Genomic DNA, 16,418 nt, shown 5'->3' with positions numbered 1-16,418 from the left:
AGTGGCCAAGGACATTCACATGCATGTGACAGGCAACAACCACAGCTTGATGTCAGTGTGCTTTAGTTCTGCATCAAAACACCTTTGTATATGCAAACTTTGGATTAGGAGGGACAGAGCGCGTTTGAACACTTTCAAGGGCCAGAGAGAATTGAGAAAAAAGAAAAATCACAAAAATGCCCAAACGAGTAAACCTATTCTTTTTAGTTCGACAGCGAATTCAAAAATAAAAGAGGGATGTATGAGGCTTCGCTCCTCTCATTTGGGCAATAAGAAACAATGTATGGGAAAACTGTGCAAATCAAACTTGAAAACTTGAGCAGTATTTTACTAACATAAATATGAAGAAAAATAAATAATTGAATTGAATGATTTCACAAAAATGAAAATCAGGCATAGGTTATGAGTAGAGATGGCAAAAAATGCCTATATTTTCTGTGAACCAGTCATGATAGAGCCTTGTGAAGAGAAAGAAACTTTGAATATGCAAGCTGACTATTGGCCTGATCAATCACAGTGGTGACAAGCCCTCCTCCCCATCCCCCCAAACCAGTCCAGACCCCATGGCTGAAGTGGACTGGGACTGGAGTGGTTTGGAGCGGCTCACTTTTGGCTGTGGAAACACCTTCAAACCACTCCGGTCTGTTCCGGACTGGTCCTGTCGAAATGGGGCTTTAGTGGATTGGTTTTCCCCGTCTCTTCCAATAATCTCTCATTTAGACTGAAGACATGAGGAGAGGACACATTTGAATGATTCTCCCAAACTTTAATGTTTGGGTTATTTCTGTAGTGAGAGATTTCCTTTTGTTAGTGACATAAACAAAAGACACTGATCTGAAAGACAGAGATGTTAGCTTTGATTTGAGCCGTTTTAGAGCTAACGTGCTAAAACCGTTTGTTCCTAAGTGGACACTCGGGGTTATTTGTCACAAAACCTGAGGGGTTATTTGTCACATGGTGGGACATTTTTTTCTTTTGTGTCTAATATGTTTTTCCGATCACTTTTTTAACATTAGCCTTTATAGAGGCCGTATGTTTGGGTAATTCTAGTGAATTTGTAAATTTGCAAAAGAGCATTTTTCAAAACCGCTCAGATGAGTGTCATGAACTCATCTGGTATTGCACCTGTTTTAAAACATATTTTGTCCTTTTATGTCAAAAAGCAAAAAAGTTACAACGGTTTATCAAATTTCAATCAACATCAAAAACTCCATCAAAAATAATAGTGACAACCAACCCCAAACTTTGTGACAACTTGCCCCGCATATGGGGCACATTGTGTTCATTTTGTTGTGTTTGACGGTTAATAACTATTTATTGCAATGTGATAGAAACAAGAGAGTGGGGTCTGCTTCAAGTCAAGGGTTCAAGCTTTCATTTAAAGCAGGTCTGACTCTCTTGGGATTTTCTGTTGATGAGCAGAAAACTGTAGGGAAAAAAAGGTGCGACAAATAGCCCCGGTCTCCCCTTCTGGTGGACCTTTCCAAAGTATTTGATCCTTGTGTTCCCTCCAGGTGCTCCAGTTTCCCCTACCTCTAAAATCACGTACATTAGGGTGCATGTGAGAGTGAGTGGTTGGTGATGGTTCGGAGGGGCTGATGGCGTAGACCGGCAGCCTCTCTTCTGTCAGTCTACCCCAGGGCAGCTGTGAGTAAAACTAAAAGAATGGGGTGTGAAAGGCGTAACACAAATGAACAAACAAACATCCTCGTTTCGTGCAAGAATGTTTCGTGCAGAGCGTGGCAGTGTGAACACAAGATATTTTTCTGATTTTATTTTTTTTATTTCTTTATTGCAATAAAGATGTACAAAGTATTGTAATCATAAATGTTAAAATGTTAGAAAAAGCATATCTCTGACTGTTAACAGTACAGTGTATCAAAACATTACTGCTTCAACCGGCTGGAGACACTTCAAAATGAAACTGGTCTGATCTGCTTTTGCTTCAGAAGGCATTGAAAAGAAGTACACAGAACGGAGGAGGAAAAAAAAAAAAAATACACAACCTACTCAAATCAAAAGGCAACAAAACAAACAGAAAATCAACATGCAAATTAACTTACAACCAAACCAAATATTTAAGAACAGGGAGAAAGGCTACACTATAATAAATATATTTCTCCGTGATGAATTTTGACCTTAAACCACTCCCTTAATTTGTACCATGTGACTACAGGTATTTACAAGTCCGTTTTGATTGGAAGGGTGAACACCAGGACCATGAGGAGAGAACAACAATCATTACAAAAAACCTCAGATCGTGGATAAACATGCAGCAGGTGGGAAATGGACAGGAAAAACAATAAAACATCCAATGGTTTCGAATCACCAAGAGATTTGGTTGGTTCTGCAGAATTATTGTCGGGCTTTTCAGTGTTGAGCAAGAGGACACAATGCCATGGAACACAAATTACTTATGACACATTTACAGGGGCGCTTATGGGCTACTGCATACATTATATACGTATACAAATATAGAGTAACCTTTTTGGTATTGATGCTCAGCGATAAGTACATGGCAACTGCTTTCACTTAGTTGTAACATTAAAAAAATAAAAATAAAAAGGGCACAAACTTATGAAAAGATCTGGGTGCACTTTAAGCTTAGAGTCAAAAATGCATGCAGTTGGTTAAGCGAATGTGTTGCTCATTTTGGGCTTGTTTTGGCCAATCGAGCAAACACACAAACACATAAGACAAAGACTGCTCCGTTTTTGCTTGCTGTGCACTAACAATTAAAAGAAAAGTACAAGAATATGTATAGTAACTGCTAGCGTAGTGTTTATTATACAGTACATTCAGCTAATCTACACATTGTCACATTCGTATAATGAAATTGCATAAAAGACAGATCACTTGAACTATATATCAACCCAATTTAACCGTTTCGATTAGGGGCAAAAACAAGAGCACTGCAAATGGACTAAAAAACCCTGTTTGACTCCATAGCTTCCTCGGCTGACGCGTCATACGCCCTCCTCACTGTGTTCTGTACGGAGATATTCTGAATGATATCGCTCAGAACAGTGTGTGATTGTTTACTGTGTGTCCATTAGACCTGCTGAAATGTTCAGTCAAAGTACGCAGTATGGCATTTCAGTACACAACACTGAGAAAGCGGTATGACAGGCCAGGACGTTTATTTGTGGCAGTTTGACAATACTAAACACACTATCCAGCATCTGCAATCCGCTTTGGAAAGAAGCTTTAGGCTCCTTATCTCTGTTAAAATAAAAATTCTGGTAGTGAGTAATGTGAAAAGGAGGGATGGCTTTTGAATTAAAAGGTTACATCTGAACAAATATTACATTAAATTGAACAAGCTGATCTCTTCACATGAAAGTATGGGTTATTATTACAAGTATGCGACACTCAAATGCATAGAGGTATTTCTTCACTGAGACTCATCTCACTTTCTGTTTTCCACCCGTCCTGATGTTGTTTCTTCTTCTAGTTTTTTTTTTTTTACAAAGCTGAGCTAATAGTGACCAGAAGTGCACCAGACAACAAGCTGCCAGCCAAATGTGAGTGCAGAACTCAAGTTGAATGTGCCTTTGACGCCGTGGGCAGAGCACTTGAGCAGCAGTGGCAGACTAATGGAGCACAAGATGGAAAGAAAATAAAGATGTGCACAGTTTACAGTTGTGTTAAAACTTACACTTATGACTCTGCTAACCAGCCAGTATGGCTTATAGAAAAAGCAGTCCGTGACAATCGTTCGCTCTCTAAGCATTAAGGCAAAGTACAAACAAACTACACCTGCAGGGAAGAGCAATGCATGGGATTACACATAACATGAAAGAAAAACGTAAATGATCAGTCAGCAGCTACACAGGGCAACTACTCTTTCCACCTAACCAATAACAATAACTCAATGTATACATTTTCTGACCAACAACTAGATCCGTGAACACATTTAGGTAACTGCCCAAAAGCTAGATTTTGTCTTTTGCCAGTTTTCGGCAGCTTAAAAGGAAGACTCAAAATGTGAACTCAAAACACTATGCCCAAGAAATGTTTAAAAAGAATAAGAAAAATGACATCAAGTCATATTGTCAACCATGTGGATTCTTTCATGAAGTCATCTAATCCACACGCATTAATACAATGCTCCAACTAAGACAAATTCACATTCTAACTCAATAAAACTAAGTACTATCCACCAATATAATAGGAAATATTGTCAATATATAGAGATTTTTATCTGATTCAAGTGGAAGGCACAACCATAAGGCTTTAAAAGGTTTTGCAAAGCGTTTTGTAAGCCCCTCTTTGAGGCACTAAAAAGAAAAACTAGGTGCTTATTGCTTTGTCAAAAAGACAAAAACTGGTCCAACAAAAATGACATCGGGAATATCAACATTAACATGTGTACAACTGCCTGAGAGAAATTAACAAGTGTGACATTTCTGTGGAAAATAAGATGCTAAAAACTGAAGCGAGAGAGGAAACACCCAGACATGGAGTAAGTGGAGAAGAGTGGGTACATACACAGACCCTGCAGAGAAGTGTCTGATCTCGGTCAACCTCGCATCTATCATCCTCTCTATCCATACCACTGTCCAATGGCTGTGTTTGTAATTGTCTTGAGGGTGTGTGCCTTCAGGCTTGAAATATTGGATTTGTGCGTGGGTCTGCCTGCTCTGACGGACAGAGCAAGTGTGTCTTGGAAAGGTGGATGTTCTTCAACGTGTCTTTAAGAGTAGAAGGTGAGGACACTCTGGTGGTTTCCACGCACAAGCAGCACTGGTGGCAGGTCCTTGGACAGTGCCTCTAGCCAGGCCATATACAGAGCACTGGACACAGCGCCCTTCCTGGCCAGCGGCATGCTCCTATAACAGCACAAAATTAACCAGGATTTAGTCAATGTGATGTAAAGTAATACATACGCTCATTGATATACGGCATAACTTTACACTCGATAAGTTATAAGATACAAGCATTTATTATCACAGGTGTTTATTGGTGAAAAGCTCAGCTCTCAGACCCGACACACGACTCATCTCCATGAGACTTTAATACATTAGGACGTTAATACATTAGGACCTCTATGTATTTTGATAAACCAATGCAAATTCTGTGTGTGGCCTAACTGCTAAGTTAATTCATGCATTAGTTTAATGATCTGGAGTTGCTTAAACATGGGATGAACCCATAATGAGGCTTTAACATGAGCTCGAGCCCAGACAACATTTAAACACAGAATACTGTGGTTCATGTCATAATGAAGCAGTCTGAAGTCTTCATTGAAGTTTATCTAGTAGTGATAAACAGGTAATTTCCTGTTTCAATCAATAAACATGACTGTTTAATATCATGAATGTGAATTAAAATTATGCTGCTTGACTGGTTATTTAACAATGTAAATGTTAAATGTACTCCTTAAAGTATAAAATACACACTTTAATGACAAACAGAACCTAAACCTTGCAGCTCCTGTCACAGGACCTGAATGGGACAGTCCCCTGCTCGGCTTTTGTGGGACGTTTGAACAAGTCGTCCTTTTGGGTTTATAACTGCTGCCGCGCCTTTTATTTTACATAATGCTAACTATTATCAATGCTCTTTACCCGGTATTGATACTTCAAAAGTAGCCATTTGATATCAATATATTTATACTATGGTATCGACTCAACCATCACTATTACTGTATCTAGACGCCATTGCTTTACAGTGTGGGTGAGCTTTTCCTTCACTGCAGTTGTACTTGGTGACAAGCACAACACACTGTCCACAGCAAGGACTGTGAAGCACCTTGACAGTCAGTTGTTCCTTGTTGTTTAAGTTGTTGTGCAAATACCTACCCAACGTCAGGCCTGGGGGCCATAACTGGCCCTCTATCATAGAACCTCAAGACGATTTTGAGGAATATTATTACACAAATCAGAGATCTGTTTAAGTACTCTACAAATGAAACCAATTCCTTTAAAATCTCTTTGCAGAACACCCATTTAGGCCATACACTGTGTAATGTAGAACTGCATTTGTAGAAAGTGATGCTTTACTTCGGCCAACAATTGTAAGGGCCCTGAGTCTTTTGATAATGAAGACACTCAGCCTTCTATCAAGCAAATTTGCCCACCTACCCCCGCCTTATGGTTTACCAGGCTCAGTCAGCTTTGTTTAGACGCATCAGTTATCAGTCTGGAGGGCGCAGTAAAAGTAATATCCAGCATTAGGCAATAAGACAGTGCTGATGTACCCGGGAAGTGAGTCACTGCACCCTGGTCACTCTCATCTATGTTGACTTACATGACTATGAGGTTGGCTGTACTTGAGTGTTCCTTCAACAGCTCGTTCAGTCTGAGCTGGCGATTAGTCTGAAAATAAGGACAACATGGTTCAGAAACATCCCTTTAAAAGATCAAATGGATTTTCTTCACTGAAAATGTACAATTAGTGATTAAATAATATTATCTAAAACTGTGGGGTACACATTGTGCTTACCTTTGCACGGTACAGCTCCAGCTCATTGTCAGTGATCCTCCAGGGCTCACTGTTCTTCAGCCTCTCCGCCGCGTCCTGCTCCATGTCATCCTCCTTCAGGCGATACGGCTCAATCATCTCCTCAAAGGCCGTAATGCTGTAGAATAACACAGTGTCCTGTGATCTCCTTACAAAAAGGTCAGAACGAACGAGGACAAAAATACTCTGGACGAATGAAGAGATGTCTTAATTGTCATTGCGGTTTCCCTCTCACGTTTGGGGTCAATCTACAGATTTCTGCTGATTCAGACTCAGAGGAGCTGCTTTACACAGACAGACCACACGAGGGCGCCAGAGGCTTATCTTTGATTTCTCTTCTTTTCACTTTGACAGGTGTATCTGCATATTAGGTTAAACTAGAGAAAATCAGGGCAGGGCAATTAAACTAAATCGGCATCTGTTTTTTGGAGTTTGGAGGAGACAATGAAAAATGTTTATTTTATTATGAAAAATTCCAAAAATGTCCAAATCCAAAATCCAAATCGATCAATATGAGAAGAAGAATGTGATGATTATTTTTTTACTTGAAATTATAATATATGTATACAGATCCTCAAAACGATTCCTTCATTGTAAAACGGCCAAGAGTCATTCCCCTCAAAAACTGTATTTTCACTTGCTTTAACAATAAATGTTTTTTTTGCTAGAATTAAGTTCCAACAGAAGACCCCAGGAGATGAGGTCATATGCTAATTTACATCAATCATTAAGAAATCCTCTATATAAATACAAAAAAACATGGATCTACCATTAGAATGATATGTGGCTATTACCATTTTCTTTAGAAGTAACATGTGGAGAATATTTGTGCAAACTATTTCCTCCACTATTACAAACTTACTGTTCTTTCTTGGGCTTGATATTGACGTCTCCCAGCACCGTGATGTCCGAGAAGTCTATCCTGAATTTGCTCAGCAAAGTTGCCATTCTGTTGAGAGAAAAGCAGGAGTCACACAAACGCAGGGCCAGTGTGGAGACATGTTCAGGTTACAGTGGACGGAGATCTGAGCTGTGAGTCACGGCAAAGAAGGAGCAACAGCTTTAAAGCTTGTAGAGGAAATTGACAGCTAAGTCGCAGCGCTGTGGCTAGTGGCACTTTGGATATGAGCCGCGTTTCCGTAGCTACACTTCAAGGAACCCATAAATAAATAAATCTGTGCTACTGCATCACTCATGTGAAGACAACCACTGCTCAAGGACAAAAGTACAAAACATGGGAGTTCTTCAATTACACATCGCCAATATTAAAGGTTCCTATCACTTAAATAACAAAACAACTGAGCTGTAGCCTAAAGGGGGGAAATGTAGACTGCTCGTACCAGGCTAATTTTATCCAACAAAAGGTTGTAGGAGGCAGCTGTAGAGGACAATGAGACACAAAAGAAGGGGAAGTGCACGCACAGCACAAGTGAGAGGTGCAAACCGTTTCACCAGTTTAGCCTCACGCAGATTTATTAGGCACGCTTTTCAAAACAATGTGAAACTAAGTCCTTTCGTTTTAAGTGTCATAAAGTCAATTGATGTCCATTGAAATAGTTTACCATATATTCCTCACAGTACTACATTCTTTAGCTGCTCTTTCTCCAACAGACGGAGGTAGAAAGTACTCACGCTCTGCGGTCATGATCAATGCGGTTGATCTTTCCTCCAATAAACACACGAATTTTACAGTCCTTCCATCTCTTCTTATTTGTCAGCAGGTACGGAATCAGCAGCGTCAGACCTGAGAGGAAACAAAAAAGTTGTTTAAAATGTAAAACAGTAGCATCGATTAAAGTTAGCCGAAATAATTAAAAACAATAAGCATCACAAGATTCTCCTGTGGTCATTCATAGTTTAATGTCTTCAATGAGAATCACACAATGTAAATAGTGTTGAAAATAAAGAAAAGTTGATACATTAGGAGATTTTCCGAACAATTAAAAAAAAATGAATAAAAATAAATACTATCAGCTTGTTGGTTAAACAGTAGGGATGTAACGGCACACAGGAAATATCGAACCGTTCATTGATTTAGCCGTGCAAGTTTAAGTGCAGCAGAACAAATGTTTCACTCGTTTTCACTCCTCGTTGGGTTTACTGCTGCTCCACTGTTATGACACTGTATGAATCACTGAGCAAAAGAAGAATATAGAGAATATGAAGAAGAAACAATCTATTTTTATGGGTGAATCTACAGAAATGGTTGTAAAAATAAGATTGAAAGGGTCTCTTTAAATTATTTCTAATTCTCTTCATGTACTAAAACAATGATATTTTGCCATCCTATGTTTGTTTAAACATCAGTGTTTAATTCAAATACTTTGACTATTTTAAAATGTTTCACTATCATCAAAATTAAAGAAGAAAAAAACAAGAGTTTCTCAAATCCCTTCTAAATGTTCACAAAAGATAATAACGTAGATTCATTATAAAAAGACCAAAGGCCGACAGTGCCAATTTTAGCCCCGAGTAAAGCATCACTTTCTGCAATGCCAGTGCTGTACATGATATTTGACTTAATTGAGTGTTCTGTTTGGAAATGTTGCAGTAATTGAATGTTTTTCTCACACTCTCACACTGGTGCTTTAACTATAAAAATGTTAAAGTTTCTATGGAGTTTTTCTGATGGAGGGCCTGACATTGCCAACCCCTGCACTACAGCTTCCTTATGATTAACCATGAGCTTTCACAACTGTGGTAATACACACTGTACACATTAGGGCTGGGACAAAATAAAATATCAGATCGGATCGCAATACTTTGTGCTGCAATACCAAGTGTCGAAACTTCCTTAAGTATTGCAATGCTTTCAGTTCTTGTGTTTGGAGACATTTATATCCTGCACTTCTTTGTCTTTCAGCAACATTTACACAGCACTTCAATAAATGTCATTTAGTTTATAAACTTTGGAGACATGACTTTTTACACATTTCAAGGTACAGATAGTACTTATCATGCATTACTGTATCGCACTACACATCGGATCGGCCCTCGAGTATCGTACGTATCGAATCATGACACAAGTGGACCGTCCCAGCTCTAGTACATATATACATAAAGCACAAAGACGCCTCCTGGACACTGACTGAGCTGTTGAATGGCAGTAATGAAGTTGAGCCTCACCTCCGTCATCAAACAGCCACCACACGTCCACGGTGCCTTTGCCCTGTTTCTTCTGGAACATCTGACTGGCCTCCAGCAGCTTTTGATCAGTCACATTCAGCGGCACCGTCGGGCTCTTCTTGTCTGCATTTACGATACAGAAATTTAATACAGCGCTTAAAACATTACAGCAAAAAAGAGATCGACACATCTCACAAAACAAGCTGCTCCTAAACACACATTTTCATTGTTTTGTTATAGACCCTTTAATTGTTTGTGAACATTCTGGGCTTGGCTGGAGGCGGGAAGCTAGATTCCTGTCTATTTCCGTACGTTAAGTGTGACCCCACGACTTCCGCTTCCGGGTCCTAGCAAACCCGCTAATATGCGAGAAAAAAACAATACTCTTAAAAACAAGCATCAATATTTCTGAAACTCAACAGAGAGTTACTGAACCTACTTATTTCTCAGACTCATTAGCCAAAAATGCCGCACCTACAGAAGTAATATTTATTAAAGAAACTACTTCTGGGAATAGCGTAGCTGCTCCGTTGTTAGCATTTTTCTTGGCTATCCCGGAAGTACCGATTTTGGTAAATATTACTTTTAAAGCAGTAGGTTCAGCATTTTTGGCTAATGGGCCTGATAAATAACCATGTTCAGTAACTCTCTGTTTAGTTTCAGAAATATTGATTGTGGTATTAAGAGTTTTTTGTAGTTTCTCGCACATTTGTGGACCCGGTAGAGCTGTGACGTCACCGCTTAACAAACGTATTATAGTTGTTTCTAACAGTTGTTGGAAATATCAGATAAACCTTATTTTACAGATACAGACAGCATCTCTGGAATTGTTTAAGAGGGGAAACAATTTGGAGAAAAATCTAGACTTTCTTTCTTTCTAAACTTTATTCAAAAACTACTTTAACAAATGCTGAAATATGAAAATAGTTTTCTACTAAATAAAGACACAAAGACATGGAGAGGAGAAAAGTGGTTCGACAGCCCATAAATACATTTAACGGAGAATGCTAACTTGATGCTTCATGTTAGCATCAGCTAACGTTAGCTAGCGCTAGCTACAACTGCCGTTTTTCCACTACTACTGAACAATCTGCTGTGAGAAAATATCCATGAGTTTGAGTTTATTTATGTTTGATAAATAATTTTATATTCCACCAGAAAATGGCTAAAAAGAGGGAAAATTGTGTTTTTCTAAAGATTCTATTTCCCCCCTCAGCGAAGCCACGCCCCCTTCTATGACACGATGCCATCTGCATCTATCGTCTCAAATGTCATTCCTCTTGTTCTTGCACCTTCAGCCACAACATTTTTTAGTCGTAGTTTTACACTTATAATCGCTAGTTTTAGTTTAATCTTATTTCTCTTGATCACTTCCTGCCTCCAGCTGATGTCACTGATGATGTCAGCAGCGAAAGGGTCTATATAGTTACAAACCACACTAGACGTGTCAAGAGGACAAAAGTATATTTGCAACCATGTGCTGAGAGAACAGAAGGGAATGCAATTATCGTTCCCTTGGTGATTTATACTTGATAAAAAAACAATGAAAAGTAAATCCTACAGCAAGCGAGTAATGAGCTAGGAGCAGGAGGCATAAACACGTAACCTGCAGCGAAGGACTCTTCCTGGAAAAAGAGTGCTTTACAAACTGTCAGTAACAAGCAGCACTCTGACCAAGGACTTACGACAGTTTGGAAGCAACTGCAGAGCCGGCACACACTAATAACTAGAGAGTCAAGTCTAAGCAACACACTGGGGTCAGAAAAGGAAACACCGACTGTTAGTATTTATCAGCGAGTCAGTCAGAAAGACACAAAGCCAGAAAAGAAAGAGCGGAAAGAGTCTTAAATTTAGAGGAATTTGAAATACGGTTTATTACTGAGAAGGAAATAAGGGAACTAACAGAAAAAACAAAACAAAATGTGAAAGCAGGAAATTGTAAAACAAGAAAAGGTTTCAAGAAAAATAAATAAAACGCATGTCCTGCCTTTTTTCAACAGTGGCTGAGTGGGTGCTTTGCCATCTTCTTCGTCATCTGGAAAATGTCAGAAATGCAAACAAAAAAAAATGAGATGATCTGCTCAACGTGGAAAACTGAAGTCATGCTGGAACTATGTGTGTAAAACTTTAAAGAAAAGGCCTTTAACAGATTGTAATTGTGAACTCGGACATAACTGGCAAAACTACGACCACTTTCCATTGGCAGCACTTTCCATAGGAGGCGTAGCCGTTTGGGTTTTGCGTTTCTCCACAATTTCTGGGTTTTGAACAATGAACCCACAGCTCAGAGCCAGAACTCGCAGTGTCTGGTCAAATTAAAGGGAGTGAATTGGCCAGTCGATAAAAGCTGCGAGAGAGTATTAATGCGCATGAATTCACTGAGATGCTTGGATTAAAAGATGACTCAAACTGGAAATAATCCCCAGTGAGACAAGGTATTGGTTATGAAAGGCTCTGGAGGTGAGTGAGGCGTAATTTAAAGGATTTAGATATCATGTATATTCTTAATAAGGACTAAACTATATCAGACATGCAACAGCTGGACGTGGTGTAGAACGTTTATGGCAAAAGGGTAAATCATTTCCGTCGGTTTCCAGTATAAAAATGATCGATGGGCGTCAGGTCGAGGGGCCGGAACTGTTCCCTTTCGTTTGCAGCATCAGATACAGACACGTTCACAAACGGGACACAGTGTGGCCCAGGACATCTGTGCGTAAACAAACTGGGCCCAGTGGGATTACACGAGTCAAGGGTCACTGAGGCCACTTCCTCTCGCAGGGCAGTGTGCGCTCGAATGTGCGCCTTATGAGGAAAGTCACCGATGGATCAGTTGAACAAGGGAAAGGCAACAGAGGCTCAGAGGTTATAGAGCGGGTCGACTTAGAACCAGAAGGTCGACGGCTCAAATGCTGGCTCCCACGGGTCCAGTTTGTCGTCGTCTCCTTGGGTTGTTAAAAAAAACAGCCAGTGTTCACAATGTCCCCGCTCTTCGTTTCTCAGAGGAAAAGTCCATCTCTGCTCCTTGCACTGAACACATATTGCAGGTAGATTCAAACACTGGCTGCTCCGCCAGCATCCTTCGGGCTCGTCTTTTTGAAGCCAGACCAGCTTTTTCTCCATAATCTCCCAGCATTATCTGTGCTGCCAAACCCCATGAGCTTTGATACCCTTGGATCCAAGGCTTGAATGAAAAGGTATGGAGTGGTCCCCGATTCATTTCAATTTACTCCTTTTGTCATTCATGTCATCCCAATTCAGGTTTTTGTTGACTGTATGAACCCTGTACATTTACAGATTCATTTTCTCTTAATGTAATGTTAATCTGCACTCATTCAGGTAAAAGAAAATTTCTTTGAGTTGAAACATAATTTTGGCAGCCAGCTGAGTCCTAGTGACTCAAGTATCCTCATCCTTTTTAATACATCAAAGTAAAACCTCTGATCAACAGTGAAGAAATGTATGTGAAAATATTTGCACAACATTTTACAATAAAGCAAGAAGAGCATCGTCAAGGCTGACCTTTGGGGATGGCCGGGCTGTTCTGGAGGCTGGTCGCCTTGGAGGATGGCTTTGATGAATCAGCGTCTGAGTCTTTGCTGGTGTCTATGGATACAATGACATCTTTTGTCCCTGAGGACTTGTCCTGGGAGGAAAGGAGCTCATCTGGATGGAGGAAACCAAGAACAGAAGCATAAACATAACTGTTCTGATTAATTTTATTCATGAATACTATAATATAATTTCTGGAGGGAAAGTATGCGTAACCATAGAGACGGTTCCATTAGCAGTGAAAACCTACAAAAAACCCTGAAAACAATAGGTCCTGGAGTGTAATTGAAGCCTCTGGGTTGGGAAGTAAAGGCGCCGTGTTAGTCACATTTAGCCCCTGCGTCACTGACAAGTCAAAGAGGCACTAACCTTTTATGTGAAAGAAAAACTGTTTATTAGTGCGTATTTGAACCAATGGCTGTATGGGTGGTTAGCACGACGCCTTTACTTCCCATCACAGAGGCTTCTATGATGCTCTAGGATCAGTAGTTTTCAGGGCTTTTTTCCCCAGGCATAAAAAGTTTTAAAAATAAAGTCTTTTTTACAAGAGGAGTGCCTTTTACTTTCTTTGATAGTTGACTCGTTCCCCAGACACCAAAGCAAATCTTGTTATACTCCCTCCCTGAGCACTTTGATAACAGAATTGTATACCTTGTCCTTGAATATGGGAAATATCCAATCCTTCCTCAAGACGCAAAATGACAGCTCCATACTGGAAGTCAAAAGCGTCACTGTGAAGAGAAAGTCATCAGTATAATGTTCCCCACATGAAGCCTTGTGATCTGTAGAGGGGGGGGGGGGTCACAAGGACAAGTCTTAACCACAACATTTCTACTGAATATAGATTCTATGACAAGTGACTTCATATATGCTTTATGAGCTTTTGTTTCTGAACTCTGGGCGCATAGCTACGTGCTTCAGAAATGATTTGAGCCATGTTTGACCGTCAGCACTAATGCCATAATCCTTACACACTGGGCACTAATTCTGCTAAATCGCAGGTAGTGACCCACAGCCTCACTTGACCGATTTAGAGTTCAATAAACACTGTATCCAAAAGCCAAACCCACCGAACATTCCTTATTTCTATTTAGGCACAGCACTTAGAAACTATGAAAAACATAACCAGAACTGTAGACACTGTGCCATGTCATAATATCAACACCTTTTTCCCCGTACATAAAATACAGTGTGTTTGAATCATGCATTTATTACAGGTGGTTTTAGACAGTGCATTATACAATCATGCAATGGGATCCTATCGAGTGATACATCAAACACAACTTCCTACAATTTCTCCTAAACTGCAGAAGAATTATTCAAAGCTGACTCACACCAAGAGGACATTTATGAGTCACTTACTGGATCATACTGATGTACGTCTCCACATTCATCATGTCGCCGTCTCGCCAGTCATTTTTAAAGCCAAGCACAAGAGTGTTAGGCTTAAGGCGACCCAGCCCAGCGGCCTTCAATGGAGGACAAGGTGATTTAAAACACGAGTCAAGGTGATTTGAAACATACTCGTATGTACGGCTCACCAAATGCTTAAAATGATCTTGAGTATTTAAAAAAACAAATGTCTCACCTGCAGTAGATACTGTGCACCCTGCCTCATGTCCTCAGCATACACTGATGTGTAGAAGCCCTTTGTCTCGTTTTTGAGCAGCCAGCGCTGGTACCGAGCCTGCTCTGTGGCGATATCTTTGAAGTTTGGCCGTCTGTAGCCCTGCAGAAAGCAAACACAGATGATTAAACCCATGCCTCATTTAAACCACAAAACTGAAAATATAAAACCACCCACTGCAAGCATAAACCTGTGTGTGTGTTTGAAAATACTATCTTGATTAAATCTTTGTACAAAAACAAACATGTTTTTCAATGGAAATATGTTGGTGTTTTCAATAAGCGCCTAAAGTGTTTACTCCGTTTAGTTTTTGACACTCTGTGTCGTAATTGAGGCCACTGCAGCAGAACAGCAGGCCAGAGGCCACTTGTGGAGCGACACAGCCAGAGAGTTGTGGCGCTGGGCAAAGTGGGCATTCATCTGACCCAAATGGGCTTTCCATTGTGAAGTGAAACTGGGCGGGGGATTTGTAAAAGGCTTTCAGCAGTGTATACTGTTGTGGAACTAATGCATCACAGATTTGCAGATATGAGTTAAGCTGAGGTGACTGAGGGAGGAGGTGCACAAACTTTATCTGTATCAACAAACACAAGATTACTGCAGTTTAGAAAGACAAACAATCGTGAAAGAGGATTATGTTATGTGTATGATTTTGTTACAAGACAGATATAACTGTAATCAGCAACATCAGTAAAAGCTTTGGCGCAACTAATCACTTAAGTATCAGCAACAGACATGAGAAAATGGCAACAATAAGGGCCCGATCTTGTGTTTCTAAACGCAGACTATAGCGTAACATTTTGTGCTTTGTGGGAGCGCACTTTCAGATCTTAGTGCATTTAAGTGGAAAGTACATGGGGTGGACAAGCACTTTCTCCTCCATCCAGACTCCGCAGCAGATGGAGAGGGGTTGTGGAGGAGTGGGGGTGAACATGTGCTTTTGTTTTGGTCGCGTTAACACAGTTACGGCCAAGCGAGTGCCGACCCGCGCCACAATACTGTACAGTTGTGCCACTCTGATGGATGACATCCAGACCCACATGCATTTGCATTTGTTTTTATCTCTATTAATGTCTCATCAGAACTTATTTCTTATTGTTATGAGAGTCAAACAGAAAGATGGCTCACCATTCGGACATGTCCACAGATCATCAGCCCAACATTTTTGGTAAAACTGTGGACGAGGTCGAGAAGTGCTGGGCGACAATTGGGGTAACCAGTCATCACCAAACACTGAGGCCTGCAATTATAACACAGAAACATCCATACAGTTAATATTAAACGTACTTTGACCTTGATACTGACCTCTGGTTACTTCACAGAACAGGGAAAGAAATACAGCAGCGGAGTAGCGAACATCAAAGCAAATATGTTAAGCACCGAGGGATTTAACGCAGGCAGTAGAGGAGACTCAAGTAATTTTAAAAACACCCAGAGTTAATCTCCTGCCAGCGCTGTGTCCGTGGGAATCAACCAAATAAGCATCATTACTGCTCAGGAACATGTTAAAAGCTGCCCAGTTAATGCAAAGACAAGATTTATTTTCCCCTGAGTAGTTACAGGGTTTCTACAAGTGGCAGCAAATTTAATGCTTTTAATGCCATTTTAATACCTAAATACCAAACGTTTAATGACACAAAAATCTTTCATT

The 16,418-nt window shown here is 40.1% G+C and overlaps 1 protein-coding gene across 2 annotated transcripts in view; it reads right to left on the bottom strand.

Annotated features, from left to right (window-relative positions):
- Positions 1 to 2,701: 2,701 nt before the first annotated feature.
- The window catches only part of slc12a2 (solute carrier family 12 member 2), a 34,724-nt gene continuing 21,007 nt past the window's right edge, over positions 2,702 to 16,418 (bottom strand). The window contains exons 16-27 of one of the 2 annotated variants that reach the window (XM_079551357.1): positions 15,896 to 16,007; positions 14,729 to 14,869; positions 14,503 to 14,609; positions 13,792 to 13,871; positions 13,111 to 13,254; positions 11,579 to 11,626; positions 9,592 to 9,714; positions 8,098 to 8,209; positions 7,328 to 7,414; positions 6,448 to 6,583; positions 6,253 to 6,320; positions 2,702 to 4,832 (exon numbers count right to left, since the gene is read on the bottom strand). In XM_079551357.1, the coding sequence (XP_079407483.1) occupies positions 4,697 to 4,832; positions 6,253 to 6,320; positions 6,448 to 6,583; positions 7,328 to 7,414; positions 8,098 to 8,209; positions 9,592 to 9,714; positions 11,579 to 11,626; positions 13,111 to 13,254; positions 13,792 to 13,871; positions 14,503 to 14,609; positions 14,729 to 14,869; positions 15,896 to 16,007 (1,294 nt within the window). In that variant the 3' untranslated portion in view covers positions 2,702 to 4,696. The remainder of the gene's footprint in view (positions 4,833 to 6,252; positions 6,321 to 6,447; positions 6,584 to 7,327; positions 7,415 to 8,097; positions 8,210 to 9,591; positions 9,715 to 11,578; positions 11,627 to 13,110; positions 13,255 to 13,791; positions 13,872 to 14,502; positions 14,610 to 14,728; positions 14,870 to 15,895; positions 16,008 to 16,418) is intronic. The other variant, XM_079551358.1, reaches the window with a different exon arrangement.

Source organism: Gobius niger (assembly GCF_951799975.1).
Source record: "Gobius niger genome assembly, chromosome: 2".
In the NCBI taxonomy this organism is placed as follows: domain Eukaryota; kingdom Metazoa; phylum Chordata; class Actinopteri; order Gobiiformes; family Gobiidae; genus Gobius; species Gobius niger.
This window is presented reverse-complemented; position numbering and strand designations above follow the sequence as displayed.